At 60.7% G+C, this 26180-nt stretch overlaps 6 protein-coding genes across 6 annotated transcripts in view; 2 read left to right on the forward strand and 4 right to left on the reverse strand.

Annotated features, from left to right (window-relative positions):
- Window positions 1–3166, forward strand: part of IL17C (interleukin 17C) — a 5981-nt gene extending 2815 nt beyond the window's left edge. Inside the window, exons 2-3 of the mRNA XM_057384463.1 lie at window positions 2176–2489; window positions 2586–3166. Coding sequence (XP_057240446.1) covers window positions 2176–2489; window positions 2586–2835 — 564 coding nt within the window. The 3' untranslated portion in view covers window positions 2836–3166. The remainder of the gene's footprint in view (window positions 1–2175; window positions 2490–2585) is intronic.
- A 1095-nt stretch (window positions 3167–4261) lies between these two features.
- On the reverse strand, window positions 4262–6941 carry LOC130584467 (cytochrome b-245 light chain). The gene is made up of 6 exons (XM_057384464.1): window positions 6504–6941; window positions 5512–5581; window positions 5234–5308; window positions 4947–5030; window positions 4780–4861; window positions 4262–4552 (listed from the first exon to the last, which is right to left on the reverse strand). Exons 1-6 carry the CDS (start codon window positions 6559–6561, stop codon window positions 4373–4375), a joined length of 549 nt encoding a protein of 182 aa, XP_057240447.1. The 5' UTR covers window positions 6562–6941; the 3' UTR covers window positions 4262–4372.
- A 459-nt stretch (window positions 6942–7400) lies between these two features.
- MVD (mevalonate diphosphate decarboxylase) lies at window positions 7401–13731 on the reverse strand. Its single transcript, XM_057384465.1, has 10 exons — window positions 13630–13731; window positions 13066–13136; window positions 12698–12812; window positions 12425–12568; window positions 11008–11207; window positions 10860–10934; window positions 8579–8797; window positions 8384–8499; window positions 8195–8303; window positions 7401–7667 (listed from the first exon to the last, which is right to left on the reverse strand). The coding sequence occupies exons 1-10, from the start codon at window positions 13697–13699 to the stop codon at window positions 7587–7589; spliced, it is 1200 nt and encodes a 399-aa protein (XP_057240448.1). The 5' UTR covers window positions 13700–13731; the 3' UTR covers window positions 7401–7586.
- Window positions 13732–14759: 1028 nt separating this feature from the next.
- Window positions 14760–20298, reverse strand: RNF166 (ring finger protein 166). Its single transcript, XM_057384469.1, has 6 exons — window positions 20113–20298; window positions 18945–19101; window positions 18559–18671; window positions 18186–18300; window positions 17546–17653; window positions 14760–16801 (listed from the first exon to the last, which is right to left on the reverse strand). The coding sequence occupies exons 1-6, from the start codon at window positions 20283–20285 to the stop codon at window positions 16736–16738; spliced, it is 732 nt and encodes a 243-aa protein (XP_057240452.1). The 5' UTR covers window positions 20286–20298; the 3' UTR covers window positions 14760–16735.
- A 144-nt stretch (window positions 20299–20442) lies between these two features.
- Window positions 20443–24470, forward strand: CTU2 (cytosolic thiouridylase subunit 2). The gene is made up of 15 exons (XM_057384457.1): window positions 20443–20787; window positions 21167–21241; window positions 21636–21714; window positions 21792–21851; window positions 21939–21999; window positions 22324–22433; window positions 22521–22804; window positions 22880–23015; window positions 23113–23244; window positions 23331–23422; window positions 23518–23609; window positions 23681–23732; window positions 23827–23893; window positions 23971–24029; window positions 24105–24470. Exons 1-15 carry the CDS (start codon window positions 20708–20710, stop codon window positions 24151–24153), a joined length of 1428 nt encoding a protein of 475 aa, XP_057240440.1. The 5' UTR covers window positions 20443–20707; the 3' UTR covers window positions 24154–24470.
- PIEZO1 (piezo type mechanosensitive ion channel component 1) overlaps window positions 24449–26180 on the reverse strand; it is a 23034-nt gene continuing 21302 nt past the window's right edge. Inside the window, exons 47-51 of the mRNA XM_057384458.1 lie at window positions 26101–26175; window positions 25900–26022; window positions 25739–25818; window positions 25247–25442; window positions 24449–25161 (exon numbers count right to left, since the gene is read on the reverse strand). Coding sequence (XP_057240441.1) covers window positions 24912–25161; window positions 25247–25442; window positions 25739–25818; window positions 25900–26022; window positions 26101–26175 — 724 coding nt within the window. The 3' untranslated portion in view covers window positions 24449–24911. The remainder of the gene's footprint in view (window positions 25162–25246; window positions 25443–25738; window positions 25819–25899; window positions 26023–26100; window positions 26176–26180) is intronic.

Genomic DNA, 26180 nt, shown 5'->3' on the forward strand with positions numbered 1-26180 from the left:
CACACACACGGGTGTTTTGTGTCTGTGTGGGTGTGAATGCACAGGATCAGCTGCAGGGGTGTGTGTGTGCACAGATATTTGCTGCTCCTGCAGGCTTGAGGGTGTGTACACTCTGCTATAGATACATAAATAAATACATAAATATATACATTTTAAAATATAAAAAAATATATATAAATATACATGACACATATACATAAAGAGTATATATTATATAATATATAGTATATATTTATGTATATATATATACACACACACATAAAAATATATTTATAAATGTATGGACATATACATGTACTGGCACTGTACAGATATATTCTATATTCTATATTTTATATTCTATAACCTAAATTCTATTACATATTGTGTATATTATACATCATGTATGAATAATGTATATTATATTTTATATATTATTGTGTATATTTTATAAATATACACATATATATCTGCTCTTTGCATGTGTTTTTGTGTACATGCACAGTTTTTTGTGTGTGTATAGACATATATATTTATATATATTTATATATATATTTTTATATATTTATATATATAAATATATATTTATATATTATAATATAAAATATATCTATATTCTATATTAAAATTTATAAAATATATTAAGATATATAATATATATTAAATATATATTATAGAATATACATATTTTTATATATTTATATATATAAAATATATATTCTATATTCTGTGTGTATATAGCTCTGTGTGTATGTACAGGCACAGTGTGTATGTATATATGTGTGTGTGTATAGATATATATATTTATATATTTTTATATATATATATATTTACATATATATTTATATATCATTTTTATATAAATTTATATATATATTCTGTATTTGTGTTTATGTGTATATATATATTCTGTACTCTACATTTGTATAAATGTACATATATATATGAGTGTGTTTATACCTACAGGTGTTGCTGTGTATGTGCAGTGTGTGTATAAATATATATATATTCTTTATTCTGTTTGTGTATATATATATATATTATATTCTGTGGTTTATATATATATATATATATGCACATTTGTGTGATGTTTTAGTAGGGGTGGGGATACATAGATACAGATATAGAAATATATTGATACAGATATAGAAATATATTGATAGAGATGACAGCGATATCTATAACTATATAGGGATATATAAATATATAGAGATATAGAGATGATATATAGAATATATATAGATATATAGATCTAGATAGAGTTATAGAGATTGTATATCTAGTTATTGATAGATACATAATTACTGTGTAGATATGGAGATCTATAGACGTATATAGTTATAATTATAGATTATAGACATATAGATATAGAGATATAGGGATGATATATAGAATATATAAACATATAGCTCTAGACAGAGATTTAGAGATACAGAGATTGTATATGTACTTATTGATAAAGATACGCTATTACAGTACAGATATAGAGATATACAGATAAATACAGCTGGAGATAGAGCTATACAGATTATACATTTATATAGATAGAGAAGTGATATATAGATATACACCTTGCCCAGGCCCCAGGTGCTGTGTGGGTGCACACTCACATTTTGGGGAGGGCTGTGCTGGGTCTCTGCATGTCAAAACCCCTGATTCTGTATGTGTTGTGTATGTGTGTGAGTGTGAGTGTGTGTGTGAGTGTGTGTGTGTGTGTGAGTGTGAGTGTGTGTGTGAGTGTGTGACCATCCCCGCGGCTGTCCCTGTGTCCCCCTGTCTGTCTGTCCCCGTCCACCGGCTGTCCCTGTGTCCCCTGGCTCTCTCTGTCTGTCCCCATCCCCCCGGCTGTCCCTGTGTCCCCTGGCTCTCTCTGTGTCTGTTCCGGTCCCGCGGCTGTCCTTGTGTCCCCTGTCTGTCTGTCCCCATCCCCGCGGCTGTCCCTGTGTCCCCTGGCTCTCTCTGTGTCTGTTCCCGTACCCCCGGCTGTCCCCGTGTCCCCCTGTCTGTCTGTCCCCATCCCCCCGGCTGTCCCTGTGTCCCCTGGCTCTCTCTGTGTGTCTGTCCCCATCCCCCCGGCTGTCCCCGTGTCCCCCTGTCTGTCTGTCCCCATCCCCCCGGCTGTCCCTGTGTCCCCTGGCTCTCTGTGTCTGTCCCCATCCCCGCGGCTGTCCCTGACGCTCCGCGCTGTCCCCACAGGGCTGGCTGGCTGTCCTGGCTCTGCTGGCGGCTCTGGGACCGTGCCGGGGGTTGCGTCGCCCCGGGGGTGGCTCTGYCCACGCCGCCGTGCGCTGCTACAGCGGGGCCGAGCTGGGGGACGAGGCTCCGGCGCAGTTCCTGGCKCGCAGCCTGCGCTGGGACCGGCTCCTCCCGGTGCATTTGGTGCCGCAGCTGGAGCGCTTGGAAGCTCGGAGGCTGCGGCGGCTCCGCCCGCACGGCTGTCCCGCGCTGTCCCTGCGCACCGGGCCCCGCAGCGAACCCCACGAGCGCTCCATCTCCCCGTGGACCTACCGGTGAGTGCCCGCCGCACCCCGACACCCCGAAAACCGCTTTCCTCCGTGCCCCCAGCCGCGGTGAGCACGAAGGAAAGCGCGGCCGTGTCCCCGCAGCATCGACGAGGATGAGAACCGCTACCCGCGCAAGCTGGCYTTCGCCGAGTGCCTGTGCAGCGGCTGCGTGGATGTGAAAACCGGCCGGGAGACGACATCGCTCAACTCGGTGACCATCCACCAGAGCATGATGGTGGTGCGGCGCAAGCCGTGCCCGCGGCCGGGGGCGCTGGGGATGTTCGCTCTGGAGGTGGATTATATCCGAGTGCCCGTGGGCTGTACCTGCGTCCTGCCCCGCACGGTGCGCTGAGCCCGCGCCGCGCCCGCGCAGCCCCGAACCGTGACCGTGTCACCGCCCGGCCCCGCCCGTGCTTGTTTTAGAGCACCCTCCCCTCGTTATTTATGAGTTATTTATCGGCCTTGCTGCCGGGGGGGGTTTTGTACCCCGTATTTATTGCTGACCCCCTCGGCCACGGCTGTGACTCCGGGCTGGCATCGCCCCGCGGTGCTCGACGCCCCTCGGTCCGACCCTGCGAGCGCTGCCCGGGCGCTCGCTGGTTATTTATTCCCCCAAAAAAGCTATTTATTGTCTCCTCTCCCTGTGCTATTTAATGCTGCGAATAAAAGCAAACAACGCCTGGCACGGTCCTTGCTCTGTTCCCAGCCAGGGCACCGGGATGTTGGGAATCGAGGCGCAGGGACAGAGGGACAACAGAGGGACACCCACGGGTGGCAGTGCCTGGCTGTGGGACACCCCTCACCCCCTGCACTGCGGGCAGAGCACCAGTGCWCCCAGTGCGGCAGGGCAGGATGAACAGGGAGGTGATGGGGAGGGCACAGGGCACCCCCACACCCCCAGCCCCGGGGGGACCCAGCCCTGGCACCCCGACACCCACACCTTTCCCATGGCTCTGCCCCCGGGCACTGCAGCCCACGGGCCCGGTGCCACCTGCCAGGGCCACCCCAGATGTGCTGGCAGTGCCCGGGGGGCCCTGGGGCATCTGCACCCCCCGAGGGACCGGGGTCTGTGTGGGGAGGGGACACAGGGGCTGCTGATGCCCAGCAGGATCAAGGATTTGGCACCCACATCCCATAAGGGAACTTCCAGCACYCACGAGTGGGACTGGGGAGGGAAATGATCCCCACATTCCCTGCTGAGGGATCATCCCARGTTTTGGGGCCTCCTTTGGGACTCGCTGGGCTCCCCCAGCTCCATCCCAATGCTGGGTCCATAAGGATTKTGGGAGGGGACCCTGCCATGGCCACACTCAGCACATCCCCATTCTGCGTTTGCCAATAATTGCATTATTTGTCCTCAAAACACCCCCCAATCTCTCCCAGGAGCAGGACAGGAGGGGAGGCTCCCCCAGGAGCAGGAGGCAGCGGCAGCCRGTGCCTTTCCCAGTTTTTATTGCAACAGCAACTGCAGAAGTGACAAAAAACAGGGAGAGCCAGAGCAGAGCTGCCTAATCCCCCCGGGGGGCTGGGGATTCCCTGAGAGCTGGATTTGGGGATCCCTCGGGATACTGGGGGCTGTTTGGAGAGTTGGGACCCTCAGGGAGTTGAATATCCCCAGGGATTTGGGGTTTCCCAGGAGCTGAGGAGCCYCTGGGGGCTTCAGACCCCACAGAAAGCTGAACATCCTMGGGAATTTGGGGGTCCCCAGGAGCTGGGAATTTGGGAATCCCTTGGGGAGCCCGGGGGGAACTGATGATCCCAGGGATCTGCGCATCCCCAGGAGCTGAGCAGCCTCTGGGTTTTGGGGATCCCCAGGAGCCCATTCCCGATCCTGCAGTGGATCCAGGAGCAGCTGGGAAGCAGGAGCAGGAGTGGCAGCAGGATTCCCGTTATTCCGCTTCCACAGGGATGGGGTTCACCTGCCCCCCAACCTCTGGCTGCTTCCTGCGGGCATCGGGCGGGGGCCGGGGTGGGGGATTGCTGGGGGGCTGCTTGATGGTGCCCCCCACCTGGGGCCGCTCCCGGGGCTTCTGCTCGATGGGTCTCCACTCCTCCCCTCGAACTGCAGCCTGTGGGATCGGGAATAGCGCCAAGGAATGAGCCTCACCCCAAAAAGGCGTTGTTTGGGGCAAGGAAAGCTCAGTGGGAGCGGGATGCGACCCCACATCCATGCCYCCACCCCAATCAGGACGGGGTTTTCCTGCAGCCCAGCCCAGGAATGCTCTGGGATGTGCATGGAAGGAGCAGCCCATGGGTTTAGGGTGCCCTCCTCCCCCCAGGGCCCCTCTGCACTCACCAGCAGGTAAATGCCACTGGCAATGCCCAGGCAGACGGTGCCCAGGATGGTGGAGAGGAGGAAACCAGCGGGGACAGCCAGCCTGGGACACAGATTGGGGGTTCAGAGGGGGTTCAGAAGGGATTTGGGGGGCCCAGCTCCCTCTCCCCACCCCAGACCCCACTCACGCGGCGTGAAGGACAGCTCGGATGTAGTAATTCCTCGTGAGGGGCCCGAACAGCTTCACCACGGCTGTCAGGTACTTCTGGCCACTGCAGGGTGACATCGGGGGTGTCACAGGGGGTGTCCCCATCCTGGGGGACACMCAGCACCCAGGGACYCCCATCTYTGCAAGGACATCCYRARGATGCCACCGTGGGATCCAGCTCTGCTCCCATTCCCAGTGCCACATCCCGGAATTTGGGGGCTACTGGGACCCCCAGTTCCAGGGATGCAGGGGGGACACCCCACTCACCATCTCTCCATGGTGGAGCCCTTCTGCCGTTTGCTCCTGGGATATTCGAGCAGGCAGACCAGGACGCCTGCAGCGCTGCCGGCGGGTTAAGGAAAGGGGGGATCGGAACGGGGACAGCCCCGAAAAACACCCCTCATCCCAAAAAAAGGGCTGTGTGGGGCAGGGAAAGCACRGCTGCGAGCGGGGGGAGGAGGATGTGACCCCATGTCCCTGCCTCCCGCCGGTCAGGATGGGATTTTCCTGCAGCCCAGCCCCGGGAATGCCGTCGGGAAGGATACATGGAATAGGCGGCGAAATACCAGCCCTTGAATTGTCCCGCCACAGCCACGATGCCGCCCGTCAGCAGGACTGTGGGAACAGCGGGATGGGGGGACCCGGCCGGGACAAGGGACCCCAGGCCGGGATAACGACCCCCAGCCCGGGTACAAACCCCGAGCTCACAATACAAACCCCGAAATCAGAATACAAACCCCGAAATCAGAATATGGCCCCCCGACCCCAGGATACAAACACCGACCCCAGGATACAACACCGAACTCAGCACACAAACCCCAAACTCAGGATATAAACTCCAAACTCAGGATACAAACCCCGAGCTCAGGATACAAACTCCAAACTCAGCACACACACCCCAAACTCAGCACACAAACCCCAAACTCCCAACACCGGACACAGCCCCCGCACAGCCCAGACCCGGGGTTTTGGACTCTGGTACGTGAGTCCCGGACTCAAGGAAGGGAACCGGGGCATTCCATGGCCCCAAGGACTCCAATTTGCGGGATGTCGGGGAGATGCTGCCGGGGAGGAGCGGGACTCTCTGGATTCAGGGAAGGGAGCTGGGGAGCTCCAGGCTTAGACGGCTTTGAGGAGAGGTTTTTGGCCCCGTGGCCGACGCAAGAAGAGGAAGAGAGAACAGTGGAGGAGGAGAAGACGAAACCGAGGAAGAGAGGGCAGAGAAGGAAGAGAAAAGGAGGAAGAGGAGGCTCCGACCCGGCTGGGACGGGACTTCCCGGCCGTCCCCGGCGCCTCCGCCCGCACCCACCGGCTGTCCCCAGCGCCCCCCGCTCAGTGGGACCGGGACCCCCTCCCATCCCCCGGGGCCGTGTCCGGGGACACCCCCGGGGCTCAGCATCCCCTCCCTGGGCATTCATTCCCAGCCCGCCGGCCGCTCCCTCCCTCCCGCCAGCGCCCCGGGACTTTGCGAAGCTCCCGGATCCCCCCACCCGCCCAGCCCCGGTCTCCCCAAGCCCCGCAATCCCCCCGCACTCACTGAGCCCGGCGGCGAGCGCCTGCTCGTTCGCCCACATGGCCCACTCGATCTGCCCCATGGCCAGCAGCGAAACCGCCGGCCCGAGCGCCTTCGGCTCCTCCCGGCTCCGCTCGGATCGGCCCGAGCGCCTTCGGCTCCTCCCGGCTCCGCTCGGATCGGCCCGAGGGGCTACGGCTGCTCCCGGCCCGGTTCGGCTCGCCCCGAGCGGGTTCGCCGGTTCAGCCGATGGGGTTCGGCTCTGCTCGGCTCAGCCCGAGCGGGTTCGGCTCCTCGGGGCTTAACCCGGTCGGTTTCGGTCAGTTCGGCCGATGGGGTTCGGCTGCTCCCGGCTCCGCTCGGTTCGGCCCGTCCCGGTTCGGCTCCGCTCGGCCGGTCCCGACCCGGAAGGCGGGTGCGGCGCTACGAACCGCCGGCCACGCCCYCTCGCACAAGACCACGCCCCTTTCCCACAGGCCACGCCCCCCGCGGGGACATGGCACCGACCGGGGGTACACCGGACATGTGGGGTGACAAGGATGGCACGGAGCGACAGGATCAGTCCGATCCAGGGGGACAYGGGRACAAYGGGGCCATGYGGGGGGASAGGACCATCCCAGCAGGGACATGTGAGGGACACGGGACAGGATCCGTCCTGCAAGGGACAGGGACAGGACGGGGGATGTGGGATGTGCAAGGGACAGGGGACATACAGGGGAACGGGATCAGCCCCAGTAGTGACAGCTTCAGGGCATGTGGGACAGGAGATTCCCCACAAAGGACACAGGGGTCCTGTGGGGTGACGGCTTTGCAGAGGGACACGTTCAGCTCCAGGGACTGTCCCCAGCTCCTGCCCCCTTTTTTGGCTGGCACTGATCCCCCGCAGCACCACACACAGAACCTGACACCCCCAAACAGCGCTGGAGCCAGGAACCCTCTATTTCCTTACAAAAGARTAAAAACCAGCCCCAGGGCCACACMCCGCCCCAGGGCTGGGGACAGCTTTGCAGCAGGTCTGGCTCAGGGTCCTGAGCCCCACGGGTGGCACCAGCAGAGCCCTCCCGAGCTGTCCCGGCTGTCCCAGGCTGTCCCAGGSTGTCACCGGGGTCAGGCGCGGCTCCGGGGCAATCCATCCGCTCCCAGGAGGTGCTGGCTGGGATCATCCACGAGCTGGGGACCAGGGCCAGGCTGTGGGACAGGACACGGGTCAGGGACACCAGGGAGCCCCACGGCCTGCAGGGACACGGGTCAGGGACACCAGGGAGCCCCACGGCCTGCAGGGACACGGGTCAGGGACACCAGGGAGCCCCACAGTCTGCAGGGACCCCCCTACTGGGGTTGAGGGGTAGCACTGGGCTCCACAGACCCCAAAAGGTCACCCCATGGTGTTGTGCCAGCAGGAAAATGTCCAGGAATGGGGTCCTGCACACCCAACTGGGGATGGGGACAGGGATGGGGTCCCACACAGCCCTGGGAATGGGGACAGGGCTCTACACACACCCCTGGGGACAGGAATGGGGTCCTGCACACCCAACTGTGGATGGGGACAGGGATGAGGTCCCAGACACACCCCTGGGGACAGGAATGGGGTCCCACACCTCCCCTGGGGACAGGAATGGGGTCCCACCCCCGCCTTGGGGCCATGGATGGGGTCAGAGCCTCCCCACGAGGCTGTGCAGACGTGTCCCCCCCATGTCACCCCCCCTGCCCCTCACCTTGGTGTGCAGGATGTACTGGACAGCCCCCGGCACCGGCTCGGTSACCACGGCGGCCACCAGCTCCTGTGACAGCGCGGCCGAGCCCACGGGCAGCCCCCGGACAAACCTGTGGCGGGGCCAGCACTCAGTCCCTGTGTCCCCACGTCCCCCCTTGTGCCACCCCAGTCAGAAGAGAGATGCCCTTACTGGTCCCCGTTGGTGGCAGGGGGRAAGCTGCGCCTCACCACCTCCACGAACTCGGCCACGGTGTTGGCCAGCGCGAAGATGACGGCGTTGGGACCGGCGTCGAAGGTGTAGGCGACCTGCGGTGGCATTGAGGGGACATGGGGACCTTGTGGGGGGACCCAGGCACTGGGGCACCCACAGAAACCCCGCTGGTACCTTGGTGTGGCCGTGGTGGGCGTTGTAGCGATGYGCCAGCGCGATGATGTGGCGTGACAGGTCCGTGAGGTAGAAGATGGGTGGGAAGGTGTCCAGGCACGTGGCGTGGAACTGGTTGCTGTCCCTCATGGCCAGCTGGCCGAARCCCTCAAAGTCCCGCTCCCGGATGTGCTGCATCATCTGAGCCAGGCGCTCGGGGACCACCACCTCTGCCCGGTGCTGCCACAGCAGGGAGGCCACCATCAGTCCAGGGACACACACAGCAGGAGGGTTGTGGCACCCCAATTCAGGGACACGCACAACAGGTGAATTATGGTCACCCCAATTCAGTGTCACCCACAACAGGTGAATTGTGGCCACCCCAATTCAGTGTCACCCACAAAAGGTGAATTATGGTCACTCCAATTCAGTGTCACCCACAAAAGATGAATTATGGTCACCCCAATTCAGTGTCACACACAGCAGGCAGGTTGTGGTCACCCCAAATTTAGTGATGCCCACAGTGGGCAGGTCACTGTCATCCCAATGTGGTGACACCCACAGCACTGTGACCCTTTGGGTGTCACTCCATGCCCTCCAGTGTCATTCCCAGGGCAAAGGGACCCTGTCCCTGCCCGTGTCCCCATACCTTCAGCAAGGGACTGGTCTCCACACTGGTCTGCATCCCTGCCGTGCTGCCCACCGGCTTCTTCTCCCCACTGACCTGTGGGGACACACACAGTGGGACACTGCTCCTCCTGACCCCCCCCAGTCCCAAATGCCCTGCCAGCCCCTCACCACCAGCACGAGGACACGGAGCTCCGGCCAGTGCGTCTCGGGAGCCACCTGAAGGGCCAGGCTGTCGGTGCCATCGGGGCGCTCCCCGCGCTGCCACTGCACGAAACCCCCGAACATGCTGCGGCAGGCACTGCCCGAGCCCCGCCGGGCCACCTCCGACAGCTCCTCCTGCAGGCCATAGAGCCGGGCCAGCGCTGACACTGCGGGGACAGGCACAGGGACACCCCTGTCACCCCTCTGAGCCAGCGCTGACACTGCGGGGACAGCCACAGGGACACTCCTGTCACCCCTCTGAGCCAGCGCTGACACTGCGGGGACAGCCACAGGGACACCCCTGTCACCCTTCCCAGCGCTACTAGAGCCGGGCCAGCGCTGACACTGCGGGGACAGCCACAGGGACAACCCTGTCACACCTCTGAGCCAGCGCTGACACTGCGGGACAGCCACAGGGACAACCCTGTCACCCTCCTGAGCCAGCGCTGACACTGTGGGACAGCCACAGGGACACCCCTGTCACCCTTCCCAGCGCTACCAGAGCCGGGCCAGCGCTGACACTGCGGGACAGGCACAGGGGACACCCCTGTCACCCCTCTGAGCCAGCGCTGACACTGCGGGACAGGCACAGGGACACGCCTGTCACCCCTCCTGAGCCAGCACTGACACTGCGGGGACAGGCACAGGGGACAACCCTGTCACCCCTCCTGGTGCTACCAGAGCCGGGCCAGCGCTGACACTGTGGGGACAGCCACAGGGGACAGGCCTGTCACCCCTGCCACACCTCCCAGTGCTACCAGAGCTGGGCCAGCACCAACACTGTGGGGACAGATACAGGGACACCCCTGTCACCCCTCCTAGTGCTACAGGGACAGCCACAGGGACACCCCTGCCACACCTCCTGAGCCAGCGCTGACACGGCGGGGACAGGCATAGGGGACAACCCTGTCACCCTTCCCAGCGCTACCAGAGCCAGGCCAGCGCTGACACTGCGGGGACAGCCACAGGGGACACCCCTGTCACCCCTCTGAGCCAGTGCTGACACTGCGGGGACAGGCACAGGGACACCCCTGTCACCCCTCCTGGTGCTACAGGGACAGGCACAGGGGACACCCCTGTCACCCTCCTGAGCCAGCGCTGACACTGCAGGGACAGGCACAGGGGACACCCCTGTCACCCCTGCCACACCTCCCAGTGCTACCAGAGCCGGGCCAGCACCGACACTGCAGGGACACCCCTGCCACCCCTCCCAGCAGCTCCCACACTATGCAGCCACAGGAGAGCACAGGTCACAGCAAAGGGACCCCGTGTGTCACCCCTCCCAGCAGCACGGAGGGGACAGTTCAGAGACAGGGACACCCAGCAGTGCCGTGCCCCGTCCCACACGCACCCAGGCAGGCGTAGCCGGCGGCAGACGAGGCGAGCCCGGCGGCCGTGGGGAAGTTGTTCTCGGAGGCGATGTGGATTTTGTAGGAAAGGCTGAGAGCGGCCGCGTCCTCATTGNCCATACCTTCAGCAAGGGACTGGTCTCCACACTGGTCTGCATCCCTGCCGTGCTGCCCACCGGCTTCTTCTCCCCACTGACCTGTGGGGACACACACAGTGGGACACTGCTCCTCCTGACCCCCCCAGTCCCAAATGCCCTGCCAGCCCCTCACCACCAGCACGAGGACACGGAGCTCCGGCCAGTGCGTCTCGGGAGCCACCTGAAGGGCCAGGCTGTCGGTGCCATCGGGGCGCTCCCCGCGCTGCCACTGCACGAAACCCCCGAACATGCTGCGGCAGGCACTGCCCGAGCCCCGCCGGGCCACCTCCGACAGCTCCTCCTGCAGGCCATAGAGCCGGGCCAGCGCTGACACTGCGGGGACAGGCACAGGGACACCCCTGTCACCCCTCTGAGCCAGCGCTGACACTGCGGGGACAGCCACAGGGACACTCCTGTCACCCCTCTGAGCCAGCGCTGACACTGCGGGGACAGCCACAGGGACACCCCTGTCACCCTTCCCAGCGCTACTAGAGCCGGGCCAGCGCTGACACTGCGGGGACAGCCACAGGGACAACCCTGTCACACCTCTGAGCCAGCGCTGACACTGCGGGACAGCCACAGGGACAACCCTGTCACCCTCCTGAGCCAGCGCTGACACTGTGGGACAGCCACAGGGACACCCCTGTCACCCTTCCCAGCGCTACCAGAGCCGGGCCAGCGCTGACACTGCGGGACAGGCACAGGGGACACCCCTGTCACCCCTCTGAGCCAGCGCTGACACTGCGGGACAGGCACAGGGACACGCCTGTCACCCCTCCTGAGCCAGCACTGACACTGCGGGGACAGGCACAGGGGACAACCCTGTCACCCCTCCTGGTGCTACCAGAGCCGGGCCAGCGCTGACACTGTGGGGACAGCCACAGGGGACAGGCCTGTCACCCCTGCCACACCTCCCAGTGCTACCAGAGCTGGGCCAGCACCAACACTGTGGGGACAGATACAGGGACACCCCTGTCACCCTCCTGAGCCAGCGCTGACACTGCGGGGACAGGCACAGGGACACCCCTGTCACCCCTCCCAGTGCTACAGGGACAGGCACAGGGACACTCCTGTCACCCTCCTGAGCCAGTGCTGACACTTCGGGGACAGGCACAGGGACACCCCTGTCACCCCTCCTGGTGCTACCAGAGCCGGGCCAGCGCTGACACTGTGGGGACAGGCACAGGGGACACCCCTGTCACCCTCCTGAGCCAGCGCTGACACTGCAGGGACAGGCACAGGGGACACCCCTGTCACCCCTCCCGGTGCTACAGGGACAGGCACAGGGGATACCCCTGTCACCCCTCCCAGTGCTATCAGAGCCAACACTGAGGGGACACCCCCGTCACCCCTCCTGAGCCAGCGCTGACACTGCGGGGACAGACACAGGGACACCCCTGTCACCCCACCCAGTAGCTCCCACGCTATGCAGCCACAGGAGAGCACAGGTCACAGCAAAGGGACCCCGTGTGTCACCCCTCCCAGCAGGACAAAGGGGACAGTTCAGAGACAGGGACACCCAGCAGTGCCGTGCCCCGTCCCACACGCACCCAGGCAGGCGTAGCCGGCGGCAGACGAGGCGAGCCCGGCGGCCGTGGGGAAGTTGTTCTCGGAGGCGATGTGGATTTTGTAGGAAAGGCTGAGAGCGGCCGCGTCCTCATTGCCCCCACGGCGTTTCCGGGCCAGGCGTCGCACTGCAGGGAGAGCGGGGTCAGGGGACAGAGGGGACAGCGGGGACAGGGGACAGCGGGGTCAGGGGACAGCAGGGACAGGGAACAGTGGGGACAGGGGACAGCGGGGACACCCCCGGGCAGGGGACACACCCTCACGCAGGCAGGCCTGCACCCGCGGGTGCCCCACGTCCGCCTCCTTCCCGTTGAGCCACAGCCGGTCCTCGGTGAAATCCCGGCTGGCGGCCGCTGTCGTGGTGGTCTTGAGCTGGGGGGAGAGGGTGAGGGGCTCAGCACCCCCGGGCACGGCTGGTCCTGATCCCAAACCTGATCCTGATCCCAAACCTGATCCTGATCCTGATCCTGACTCACCTGGTCTGATCCCAAACCTGATCCTGATCCCAAACCTGATCCTGATCCTCACTCACCTGGTCCTGATCCCAAACCTGATCCTGAACCTGATCCCAAACCTGATCCTGATCCCAAACCTGATCCTGATCCTGATCCTAATCCTGACTCACCTGGTCCTGGTGCAGCGTCACGCTCAGGGAGGAGTTGATGGGCAGGATGAGGTCGGTGTCGCGCTTGCCCCCTGCAAGAAAGCACGGCATGGCACGGAATGGCATGGAATGACATGGTGCAGCCAGGAATGGCATAACACAGCCAGGAATGGCATGGCACGGCATGGCACAGCCAGGAATGACATAGCACAGCCAGGAATGGCATGGCAGGGCTCGAAATGGCATGGAATGGCATGGCACGGTATGGCACAGCCAGGAACAGCATGGAATGGCATAGCACAGCCAGGAATGGCACGGCAAAGCCAGGAATGGCATGGCACAGTCAGGAATGGCACAGCACAGCCAGGAATGGCACTGATGGACACAGCAAAGCACGGCATAACAGCACTCGGCATGGCAAGGAATGGCAAGGAATGGCATGGTAAGGAATGGTCTGGCCCGGTTCAATGCCACCTGTCACGGCACAGCCGCACGTGGCACACCCAGCACGGCCCGGAACCCGCGCTCCCCGTCCCTCCCGTGCCCCCGTTCCCGGTGTCCCGCCCGCTGTCCCGCGGCACTCACAGTATTTGATGACGGCGATGTTCACGGGGGCCGTGCAGGTGGCCATGGCCACAGTTCGCTCCGCCGCCATCGCTGCCGCCTCAGCCCGCCGGCCTCAGGTCCCGCCCCCGCCCCACGCACGTGACCGTGGCGCGTGGCCGGTCCCGCCTCGCCATTGGTCCAGAGCGCAGCGCCCGGTTCCAAACAGCCAATAGGAGCGATCGGACCACGGGCGGCTCCGCCCACTGAGAGCGCCGGGCGGGACCTAAGGGGCGCCATTTTTGAATTGGGCAAGAATTGCGCATGCGCAGACGGTGCCGGTGCTCCGGTACCTTCCCGGTTCTGCTCTCGGTACCTTCCCGGTTCTGCTCCAAATACCGCTCCCAGTGCTCTCTACACCCTCTGCCTCCATTGTTACCCAGTGCCCTCGGTGTCCCCAGTTCCCCAACGCATCAGTGCTCCCAGTAAACCCAGTGCCCCAGTATCCCAGTAACCCCAGTATCCCAGTGCTCCCCTATAGCACCCCAGTACTCCAAATATCCCCAGTACTCTCTCAGTGCTCTGAGTAAACCTCAGCACCCCAGAGCTCCAAATACCCCCAGTACTCTCTCAGTGCTCCCAGTGAACCTCAGCACCCCAAAGCTCCAAATATCCCCAGTATTCTCTCAGTGCTCCCAGTAAACCCAGTGCCCCAGTATCCCAGTAACCCCAGTATTCCAGTGCTCCCCTATAGCACCCCAGTGCTCCAAATACCCCCAGTACTCTCTCACTGCTCCCAGTTAAACCCAGTGCTCCCTTATAGCACCCCAATGCTCCAAATATCCCCAGTACTCTCTCCGTGCTCTGAGTAAACCTCAGCACCCCAGAGCTCCAAATACCCCCAGTACTCTCTCAGTGCTCCCAGTAAACCCAGTGCCCCAGTATCCCTGTAACCCCAGTATCCCAGTGCTCCCCTATAGCACCCCAGAGCTCCAAATATCCCCAGTACTCTCTCAGTGCTCCCAAAATCCCAGTAACCCCAGTATCCCAGTGCTCCCCTATAGCATCCCAGTACTCCAAATACCCCCAGTACTCTCTCACTGCTCCCAAAATCCCAGTAACCCCAGTATCCCAGTGCTCCAGGCATTCCTTCCCCGCGGCGAGCCCAGGCGTGGATGAAACTGCCTTTATTGAGAAAAATGGTTTGCTACAAATACGTCATCGAGTTAATTATTCTTCAAAAAACAGGACGGCTCGTTAAAAGTTCTAATTATGCAAAAAAAGTGGTGGGTGACACTTTGATGGGCACGGCCAGCGGGATCCCTGGCACGGAGGGAAACCCATCACAGCATGGCCTGGCCCCTCACACCCAGGGCCTTAAAGTGCTTTACAAAAGCAGCTCTTGCTGCCCCTGCTCTGGCTCTGCAGGGCAAAAAGGATAAGGAAATGGGAAGGAGCCCGAGGTTAACAGTGCTGGCCCAAAAGCAGGGAGCTCTCTGTGCCAGGAGCTGAGCACAGGACAGGGAACCCTCCTGGGTTCCTCCTGGAAGATGCCAGTGCTCTCCATCCCGCCAGGAACATCCTCCAGAAATGCTGGGCAGGTAAGAGATCCCAGCCCTCCTGGCTGGCCTGGCTCCAGAAAGGGGAAAGGGGCAGCTCCAGCCCTTTCCCTGCYCTGCCATCAGAGCAGAGGGTTCCCTGCACGCTCCTCGAGGGGCTGCAGACTCCAAAACCAACCAGTCCTACTAAAATCAAAATAAAAACCAAGCCAGTATTGCTAGAGCAGAGCTGGAGCCAGGTTTTGGATAAATGTCAGGAATTCTCCAAGCAGGGAGATGCAGAGGGGGCTTTTCCCACCCTTCTGCCCTGCAAAAAATCCCGTGGAAAGGCAGCRTGGCGGGTGTTGGGAATCACCCCCTCCCTCAGCTCCATCACTTTGGGAGCTTTGGGCTCATCCCATCTCCCTCCCACCTTCTCCCAGCCCTYCAGAGCCAACTCCACCTGCAGCAGGCAGGGCTGAGAGGAAGGGGATGAAAAGGGAAAGGTCACCAGGATGCTGTGGAGCACCTTGGATCAACAGTGCCCTATTCCCAGGGAGAGATCARAAAAGGGAAACACAATCCCTTAATTCTGGGGGGATGAGCAGCTCGGTGTTGGGGCTGGGATCCTGCATGGATGGACATTCCATGGGCAACCAGCACCTGGATCCAACCCAGCTGCTCCCTGCCCAGTGCCAGCGTGGCACAACCATTCCTCACAGGCAGAGGAATTCTGGAGAGGGAAGGGAAAGGCCCAGAAATATCCAGGAATGGCCCAGAAAGATCCCTGCACTTCCCCCCACCTCAGAGTCCAACCCACCACTCCTCCAGGATCCAGCTCCCACCCCATTCCCAATCCACGTGTTCGTTTGCTTGGGTTATTTCTGTAAAAAATAAACTTTCTTAAGAATGTTCCATAAAAATACTCTTGTCCCAGGTGACGGATATTGCAGTGTGAAGAGGAACAGCTTCTGATCCTGCTCTAGAAAACGTGGAAAAGGCTTCGTGCCGCTTGGTGTAGAAAAACAGGGATTTGGTATCCCAAGAGCCGGTACAAAACGAGGAAGGGGAAGGTTTCCCTGGATGCTGGATGCCATCCTCGAGGGCTCCTCTGAACCCCTGTTCAGTCTCATCCCGGGATTCAGGTGAAGGAGGCAGCTCCAGCCTCCAGCAYGGGGGTCAGGACAGCCTGACATCTCTGGAAAAATCCTTGGAGAGTGTAAAAAAAAGAAGCTCTGTGCTGTCTTCCTCCTTTTTAAAAGGATGTGGCTGATTCCAGTCCCAAATTAGGGTGTTTTGCATCCAACCTATCAGTTTCAGGTACATATTCTGCTGCAACAGAGAGCAGGGACGAAGTGTGCCAAAAAGCATCTAATAATAAATAGATCAGAGCACAGGGATGTGCTCCCAATACGGATATGAAACGCCTCTGCAAGGATTGATCCCACCTCTCCAGAGGCCTCTGCTCACTCACTSTGACACTGAAGAGGCTCCACCTTCTTCAACAAGGCGGGATTTGCCTGCAGAGCAGCAGGAAGGGAGGCAGCAGTGGGGCTCTGGAGGGCTCTGTGTCCCCAGGAGCAGCCAGGGCAGGGAGAGAGGGATCAGCCTCAGTTCTCTGAGAGGGACAGGGCCAGGGCTGCCTGCAACGCTGCCTCCTCGTCGATGTTGTAATCCTGAAAATCAAACAGGGAAGCTCAGGAGAGCTGGCACAGCTAGGGCACACAGATTATAAAAATAATCTTTATATATGAATCAAAAGTTCATTTGCAACTGTAAATTTTTATCTAGGTATCCTTTTCGGGAGGTCATCTCCTAGGGTGCCATGGAGCCCAGGAATGCCACCCGTGCTCCTCGGGGTGTCCTTTGTGCCCACACCCCTCTCCTGCATCAAACTCAGAGCTGGCAGGAGGGATGGAACCTGCCCACAAAAGCTGAAGCCAAAAGGTGAAGCTTTCTAGCAAGGCCAGGGGTTTTTCCAGCACCACAATGACTSCTGAAGTTGGGATATTCCTGGACGTTCTTTTCCCTGACATCCATCCAAGGAAAGCAGGATGGGAACAAAGCCTCCCCTGAGGCCAAGGCTGAGCCATCACAATTCCCCCCCACACAAGAGGGGTCAGGGACCCCCCAAGTGCAGCAACCAGACCCCCCCAAACCCTGTGGCTGGGCTGGTCTCCTCCTCCTTCTCCTGAAAGCTCCAAGAAAAGGGATTTTGTGTTAAAATTCCTTAGGGGAAGTTTAATGGAACAACCCATCTTTGGTGTGGAGTGCAGGAACAGCTCCCTCCCCTCCTGGTGAGTGAGGGTCTCACGGGCAGGACAAGAATGTGCCCCCATCCCAGCAGGAAGGGAAGAGCTGGTTTCACCCCCTGACACAGGATAGAGAGGGGAGCTGCCCTTTTTTTGGCTCACACTCACCACGAAGGTGTCGTAGGAGAACTTGTGCCTGTGGAGCAGGTGCTGCAGGAAGTTGGCACTCTTGTAGCTGGGATCRCCCCAGGGCATGGCCGAGCACACTGGGCACACCTGTGGGGACAGGGACATGGAATGGTGGCATCTGGACAGGGYCACCTCTGCCTCAGCCTCCCAGGGAAGGATTTATCTTTAATTTCCAATCCAAACCTACTCTCTGGCAGTCTGAATGCATTCCCCCTTGTCCTGTCACTCCAATACCCTCTCTCCACCTTTCCTGAAGGTCCTGCAAGGCCACAATTCGGTCTCCCCAAAGCTTTTCTTTCCCAGGCTGAACAATCCCAATTCTCCCAGCCTTTCCTCATGGCAGAGTTGGTGATTTCCTCTGGAGTCTCTCCAACAGCTCCATGTCCTTCCTGTGCCAAAGATCCCAACCAACCCASAGGGAAGAGGGAGAGGAAATCCAGCTGGTTTGCAGGAACAGGGGGAGGGAGGCAGCTCATTTGAGGGAGCCTCTAACAAAACAGAAATCCTGACCTCCCAAAGGGATTTCAAGCAGCTGGAACACAGCTGTGCTTCCACACACATCAGCTGCARTGTTTGGATTTGCAGAGTTACTCCCAGCACCMCAGSATCYCTCACTCACCACTTTATTGGGGTCRTTGCGGTGRTTTTCCATGCAGTGCTTCACCAGCTCCTGCTGGTCCAGGTTCCGGGCCCCGCAGTACGGACACACGAACGTGGAGCGGTTGGGAATGTTGCTGAACAGAGCAAGGATGAGCTCAGATCCGCAGGGAAGGGGCTGGATTGACTCTTTCCAAACCACCCCATCAGAGTTTTGTGACAGCAGACTCCCACCCCAATTCCCTGCTCTGGTGGATCCTTCACCCCACCCCACGCTCCGGCAGTGCCAGAGGGAAAAGGCACTGATCCTCCTCCCAGGAAAAGGCACAGCACAATCCTGGATTTGAGAGTGTGACAGGAGGGACACAGTTTCCATCCCCGAAGCGCAGGAATACCTGGGAATAGGCTGGGAAGTGGGGACTACAGGAACAAACTTGGGGCAGTTGGCCATCTGCTCCTGCACCTTGGCACAGGACGAGACGTGAGAGCGCATCTTGGCCAGGGACACCTGCACAAGGAGCACAAGGAACATTCCTGGGATGACCCACAGCAGTGGGAATACTGCACCCACCCTCCTTCCTAACAGAACGGAGATTTGGGGCTGCAGAGACCCCAGAAGTCCTGTCCCCATTCCCTGGGAGCAGAGCTCGACCCCCCTGACTGCCCTCTCTGCCAAAAGATCCCCCCRGAGCCTCCTCTGCTCCCCCAAACCCTTCCCCAGCTCTGCTCCCTGCTCCAGACCCATTCCAGAGCAGGATGGGGACAATGGGGACAGCTTCACCTTCTTGCTGCAGCCTCTGCAGGGAGCTTTGTAGGACAAGAGCTGCTTCTCCACGCTGGAAGCTTTCTCCACCTTTTTGGGATCGAAGGGGACGCGGCAGAGCGGGCACAGCGGGGAGGGCACCTGCAGGCAGGGCTGCAGGCATTCCCCACAAAACCTGGGGGCAGAGAATGGCCCTGAGCACCCCGGAAACAGCACAATCCCCCCCTCCACGGGACTCCCGACACCCCAAAACCCAGGGGTCACCTTCCCTACTGGGAGAACTGGGAGAACTGGGAGGGGGTGAGTTCCCAAGGAGCTCCCCGCATGCACAGATGATTGCACTGCTCCGAGGGTGGATTGGAAAGGAGACAAACAAAATCGAGGGTGGATTGGAAAGGAGAAAAACAAAATCGGTGCTGAGTATCCAGGCCAGGATCACATCCTTCCAAAGTCCTTGTATCCCCAGGAGCAGAGGAATCCAAGGGCTGAGGAATCCCAGCAGCCCAGAGAAGACAAAGGAAGGACCAACAGGGAGGAGGTGAAGCAGCTCCATCCCTAAAATCCAATTTTCCTGGCATTCCTGCCCCCTCCTACCCTAGCCCCAAAACAAGCTAGAGAGAGCTGGTGCTGGGGCTCCAAGCAAAGCCGCAGTCCCCAAAATGTGGAATGTCCCCAAAATCAAGATAAAGGGATCAAACTGTCCCCAGAATGCTGGAGGGACAAGTGGACAAGAGTTTGGGGGTCCTGGGAGCAGAGGGAGCTCTGGGGGTTCAGTGGGACACCCCACACCGGCTCCAGGCTGGGGAACAGGGCAGCACCCCTCCCGGGACAGGGAAGGATTTGGGATGGGGGTCCCGGTACCGGGAGGGGAGAAYGGGAGTGCTGGAGTGAGCGGGATGAGAGGGATGCGATGGAGGTCACGGGGTGGGATGGAGAGGTGGGACAGCGGTCCCGGTGTGGGATGGGATGGGATGGGGGTCCCGGTAGTTGACAGGGGGCGAGAGGGAGCTCCCGGTCCTGAACCATCCCGGGGTGGGCTGGGGGTCCCGGTACCGACTGGGGTCACCGGGCAGAGAGCCCGCAAGGATCCCACGGCCCAGACAGCGCCCAGAGCCCGCGTCGCTCCCGTCCCCGCGGCCGCCTCAGCCCGGGGGTCCCCGCCACCCCCGCCCGGGCCCCGTCTCACGTGTGCCCGCAGCCCGCGATGCCGACGGCGCGGTGGAAAACCTCCAGGCAGATGGGGCAGCTGAACTGCGCCTCCAGCGCCTCGGCGGCGGCGCCGGGCCCGGGGGAGGCGCGGGGGGGCCCGGGCGGGCCCTGAGGCCGCTGCGCCGCCGCCACCAGCAGGCTCCGGAACATGGCGGCGGCGGCCGGCGGGGCGGGACACACGTCACCGAGCGGCGCCATCGCGTCATCGCCGCGCGACGGGAGAGCACCGGGACACACCGGGACATACCGGGGCACACCGGGGCTGAGGGGAACCGAGCGGAGCCGAGGGGAGCCGAGGGGAGCCGAGAGGAGCCGAGGGGAGCCGAGCGGGGCCGAGCGAAGCGCACGGGGCCTAAAGGGACCGAACGGAGCCGAGGGGAACCGATCGAGGCCGAGCGGAACGGCACGGGGCCGAAAGGGACCGAACGGAGCCGAGGGGAGCCGATCGAGGCCGAGAAGGACCGAGCCGAACGGGACCCACCGGGATCTACCGGGAATCACCGGGATCCACCGGGATCTACCGGGACTCATCSACACTCACCGGGACCAACCGGAATCCACTGACGAGCGTCATGTGCGACGTGGCGGGTGGCGGTGGCGGGTGCGGGGCGGACACGGACCCGCCGCGGCGCCGCCGCGCACCGGCAGGCAGGTGGGAGCCCGGTCCGGCACCGGAATGGAGCCCCGGGACCGCTCCCGGTACTCTCCCGTATTCCCCCGGGCATCCCCCCCCGTGCTGCCTTCGTTACATCCCCGATGCATCCGCCAGCACCCCCCGGTACCGCCCCGGTACTGTCCCCATATCTCACCGGTATCCCCGGTATCCCCCCGGTGCTGCTCCCGGTATCCCTCCAGTACTCCCCAGTGCCATCTCCAATGCCCCCCTCCCGGTATCTCCCGGTGCTTCCCCCGAGTAACATCCCGGGTATCTCTTGGTGCTGCCGGGACAGCCGGCCCCTCCCTGGTACCTCCTCCGGGTGCCGGTGTCCCCGGTGTCCCGGTGTCCCCGGTGACCGGCCGTGTCCCCGCAGCCACCCCCGGACCTGCATGAAGTGCGGGCAGGGCACTGCCGTCCTCGTCATCCGCGTCGGGGACCCGTTCTGCCGGTGAGGGGACAGTGGGGGACATCGGGGCTGGGGGACATCAGAAATTGGGGGTTTTGTGTGTGCAGAGCATCAAGGCTTGGGGACTTTGGGGCTTGGGGACATCAGGGACTGGGGACATTGGGTCTCAGGGCTGTTGAGTATCTGGAACATTGGGATATTGGGGCTGGGGACACTGGATCTCTGGGACTTTGGGGTTTGGGGACATTGGGGCCAAGGRACATCAAGGCTCGGGGACATAGGGGATGGGGAACCCTGAGATGTCAGGATTTGAGGACCTTGTTCTCTGGGACATTGGTCTTGGGGACATGACGAGACCTTTAGGGCTTGGGGACATGGGGATGTGGGTCTGGGGTGTTGGAACAGGCAGTGGCTCAGGGGTGCCCGTGTCCTCCAGCGGCTGCTTCCGCGAGTACTTCGTGCACAAATTCCGTGCCATGCTGGGCAAGAACCGCGTCATCTTCCCGGGAGAGAAGGTACCGGGGATGGGAGGACGGGGTGATGGACCCGGGGATGCCACCAGGGCTGGTGACAGTCCCTGCTGTCCCCACAGGTGCTGCTGGCAGTGTCAGGGGGCCCAGCCTCCAGTGCCATGATCCGGCAGGTGCAGGAGGTGAGAATGGGGGCTCGGGGGGGCTCAGSGTGGGGGGCACAGCTTGGCCACCCCACTCACCCCACACTCGCCCTCCTCCTCCGCCAGGGGCTCAGYCGGGAGGCGGCCAAGAGGCTCCGCTTCGTCCCCAGCCTGGTCTACGTTGAGGGTGAGCGAGCCCCACTGCCTTCTCCTCATCCCACTGCCCATTCCCGACCCATTCCCTGTTCTGCTGCCCATTCCCTGCCTCATCCCCCATTTAAACCTTGCTCTCTGCCCCATCCCGACCCCAGGACCTGTTCCTTGCCCCATTCCCAACCCACTGTCCATCCTCTACCCCACTCCCAGCCCTGCTGCCCATTCCCAGCCTCATTACCCACTCCCAGCACAGTGTCCCCTGAGCTGTGCCAGGGCTGGGGTGCTGCCCAGCCTGGGGTGTCCCCCTGGTCCTGGGAATGTGAGCGGAGCCCTGGCACTCCCCCCCACCTTCCAGAGGGAGCCGTGTGCRGGCAGAGCCCGGAGCAGCGGGAGCAGACCCTGGCCCAGATGGAGACCCTGCTGCGGGCCACCGGCTTCCCCTACCACCTGGTGCACCTGGAGGAGGTATTGGGGTGACATGGGGACAGGTGCTGAGGTGGGGGACACACCTGGACACCCCAACTCCCCCCTATGTCCATCTCTGCCCCACAGGCCCTGGAGCTGCCCCCATCCATCCTACAGCCAGGACCAGAGTGCTCCAGCCCGTCCAGCACGGCYGGCCCTTCCTACAAGGAGGCTGTGGACAGCTTCATCCAGCAGCAGCGGCAGGATGGGGACGGTGGCACCTCTGTGCCTGGTCACAGCACCCAGGACAGGCCGGCAGGACCCCCGGGCACCCCCCGGCTGCCTGATCCTGCCCGGAGCCGGGAGCTGCTGCGCGCCTTCGAGGCGGCGGGGACGGCGACAGCGCGGGAGGAGCTGCTGCAGATGCTGCGGTGAGGCACTGACCCTGCCTGGCGCTGGCACCAGCCGCGGGTGGCAGCTCTGAGCTGGTGTCACCTCGTCCCCAGGACCCACCTGATCGTGCAGACAGCCCGGGACAGGGGCTACACCAAGGTGATGACGGGCGAGAGCCTCACGCGTGTGGCCATCAAGCTCCTCACCAACCTGTCCCTGGGGCGCGGCGCCTTCCTTGCTGTGGACACGGTGAGCTGGGGATGTCACCCGCACCCCAGGGGTGACACAGTGCCACAGGGGGGTGGCTTGCTGGTGGCACAGTCCCCTGGCAGCCCTGCACCCACAGGGCTTCAGGGACCAGCGCCACGGCGATGTGATGGTGGTGAGGCCCATGCGGGACTACACGGCCAAGGAGATCGCCTTCTACAACCACTTCTTCGGCGTCCCCACGGTCATCGTGCCACCCCTGTTCACCAAGGTAGGGGGGTCCCGTGGTGGGGATGCCAAGCTCTGTGTCCCCATGGTGGGGACAGGACCCTGCAGTCCTCGCTTTCGGTTCCACAGCGCCGGGAGAAGCTCAGCATCCACCAGCTGATCGAGCGCTTCTTGCTGGGGCTGCAGGAGGAGTTCCCGGCCACCATCAGCACCGTGTACAGGTACAGGGGGGCCGTGTGGGGTACAGGGGGGCCGTGTGGGGTACAGGGGATGTGGGGGGTTGGGGTGCACCCACTCTCACCCGTGTTGGCTGCAGGACCGGGGAGAAGCTGAGCCCGGAGCCAGCCAAGGCCAGCAGTGAGTCCCAGCGCTGCCTCCTCTGCCTCTGCGGGCTGGACATCGAGGGCGGTGAGTGGGGAGGGCAGGGGGGGCTCGGGGCATTTGGGGAGCAGCCCCCGGTGACCCCCTGGCTCTTGCAGAGGAGGAGYTGGCTCTGGAGCCCACACTGATCTTTGAGGAGCCAGCAGCGGGGTGAGTACAGGGGCAGGGGGGATTGCCACATCCCACACCCGCTCCCAGGCCACCACACCGAGGATCCCTCTCCCTGTCCTTGTCCGTCCCTCAGGGCTGAGAGCAAGGCTGCCTACATCCCCCTGCTGTGCTACAGCTGCCGCCTCACCTTCAAGGAGCTGGTGAGGCTTTGGGGTGCAGGGGGTGGCTCTGGGGGGGGGGTTAGGGGGGTCCCAGGCTCACGGCCCCTCTCTTGCAGGGCCCCCTTGAAACATTGCCACGCTACGTGCGCGCCGAGGGCCAGCGCAGGATCCGCAGGTACCGGGCCTGGGGGTCCCGTCCCCATCTGCTCGGTCCCCAAGGCCATGTCCATCCAGTGTCCATCCCTTGCAGGGCTGAGATGGAGCAGAACCAGGAGTACCAGGAGCCCAGCCAGAGCTGAAGGGCTTGGGGACAGCAGGGGACACAYCCCCATCCCACTGTGGCACTGCTGGGGCAGGTGCCACCCCTCAGGGATACCCCAGTGGTTGGTGAGGACTCCTGGCACCCAGGCAGGTGCTTTTACACCCCAACTGTGTTACAGCTGAGGGCAGTGAAAGCCCCCACCCCCCATTTTTTGGGGGTTAGGGGTGCAGGGCCCTGGTCCCCACCCCAGTCCCTGCCCCAGCTGCCTGTCAGCCAGGGAGGCCTCAAGTTTGTTTTATTCAATATCTGTATAAATAAACCATTTGAATTAATAAAAAAAAAAAAAAAAACAAACCCAAAGTCACAAGTGTCTAAAGTCCAACTGGGGCTGCCAGACCCCCCCAAACTTGGGGGGCCACAACCCAGAACCCCCATCCTGGMGCTGGGGAGGGGCTATTGCTTTTGAGTTCAACCTGGTTCTGGAACAGGGCTGGGGCTGGCAGGGAAGGGACACGGGCTGGCTCCCGACCCCCCACACCCACTTGGCAACCAGGGCTGCCCAGTGAGAGGAGGGGGCCAGCCCCTGTGCCCCACCCCGGCAAGGCACAACGTGGTCTGCGCAGGTCGGACGGCTTCMAAGCAACATAAGAAAAACATCCAGAAAAACATCCAGCAAAACATCGTCCCTGGGCCCACAGCCCACTGCTCCCGGGGCGGCACGCGGCCCAAACCGGGGGGGCTGCTTAAGGCATTGGCGGTGATGTCCCTGGCAGGGGGGGCTGCAGCCCCTTCCCCTTACTCCTTCTCTCGGGTCCACTTGATCATGGTCTCGGGCGAGCGGTAGAGGAAGATGAGCTTGGCGTAGAGCTCCTCCTCCAGCTCCAGCTCGCCCGTCTCCCGCACCAGGAAGATGTCCTGGCACAGCTTCAGGATCCGATCCACGTAGGGCAGCTCCTCGAACATGATGGAGTGTGAGATCTCGCTGAAGAAGCCCCGCACGAACTTGCCGATCACCAGCACGATGGACACGTAGAGCCCCATGATCCTGCACATGTGGGGGGCACATTGTGGATCCTGGATCCCACCACCCACCCCCTCCAGATCCCCCCGCCCTGGCACCCTCCACGCACCCGTAGCCGGCCAGGAAGCCCAGGCTGGGCGGGCTGACTTTGTCGTTGAAGATGACCATCCCCAGGATGTGGCTGTCATCAGGAGGGGCATCCTTCAGCCTCACCACCCACCACTCCACRAAGCTGGTGCCTCGGCCAGAGCCCCTGCGCTGCCGTTTCAGCTGCACCTCCACGTCCAGGTAGCTGTCCTCGTCATCTGGRGAGGGTGACACCATCAGGGCACAGCACAGTGGCTGCCGTGCTCTAAGGATGATGTTTTTTGGGGGGCTCAAGCGGGGCTCATGACCTCACTGGCTGCAGCGGGGTGATATGGTGGGACTCACGTCCTCCCCGTTTGCAGAAGGGTGGCATTGTCAGGGCCCAGCACAACCACTGGTGCTCCCAGTGCTGATTTTTGAGTGGAACACTGGGACTCACATCCTCCCTGTCTTCAGAGAGGTGGCACCCAGGGCTGATTTTTGGGGTCAGAACAGGGGACATGTTGAGACTTACCTGGCAGCAGCTGCTGAACAGGTTCRGCTTCGAGGCCATTGGGTGCCCGGATGTATTTGGGGAAGAGTTTGGGCAATTGCCTGCAAGAAAGTGGGGTGAGGAGGGGGGGGTCACTGTCCCACTGAGCACAGGGGTGCAGTTTCCCCGCTGGGGACACTCACACAGGCTCATCCCGGGTGCCTTCGAGCAGCTGGGCCAGCTGCAGGCGCTGGGTCGAGCCAGGCGCCAGGTCTGTGGTGTGTTTGCCGTAGGCGTGCTCCACCGTGCCGCCCTTGCCCAGGTCCCTGTGGGCAGGAGAGACTCAGTGTGGGCAGAGAGGGGGTGCAGGCAGGGCTGGCCCCCCCATGCCATGCTGGGGGTACCTCTGSAAGCTCCAGGTGAGGTGTATGGTGATGTGAGAGGAGCCATTCTGCAGCTCCAGCTTCATCTGCTCGCGGCTGGG

Source organism: Malurus melanocephalus, unplaced genomic scaffold (genome assembly GCF_030028575.1).
Source record: "Malurus melanocephalus ecotype Western Australia unplaced genomic scaffold, MMel_1.1 scaffold_710, whole genome shotgun sequence".
NCBI classification, from domain to species: Eukaryota; Metazoa; Chordata; class Aves; order Passeriformes; family Maluridae; genus Malurus; species Malurus melanocephalus.

Bases quoted from the DNA above. Each gene is read 5' to 3' on its own strand.
- LOC130584467 (XM_057384464.1), bottom strand. From the start codon at position 6,561: ATGGGGCAGATCGAGTGGGCCATGTGGGCGAACGAGCAGGCGCTCGCC. The intron at 5,309-5,511 runs GTATCCTTCCCG...ACCCGCCGGCAG, and splicing joins TATTTCGCCGCCTATTCCAT to CGCTGCAGGCGTCCTGGTCT. The intron at 4,553-4,779 runs GTGAGTGCAGAG...CCGATCCCACAG, and splicing joins CCAGTGGCATTTACCTGCTG to GCTGCAGTTCGAGGGGAGGA.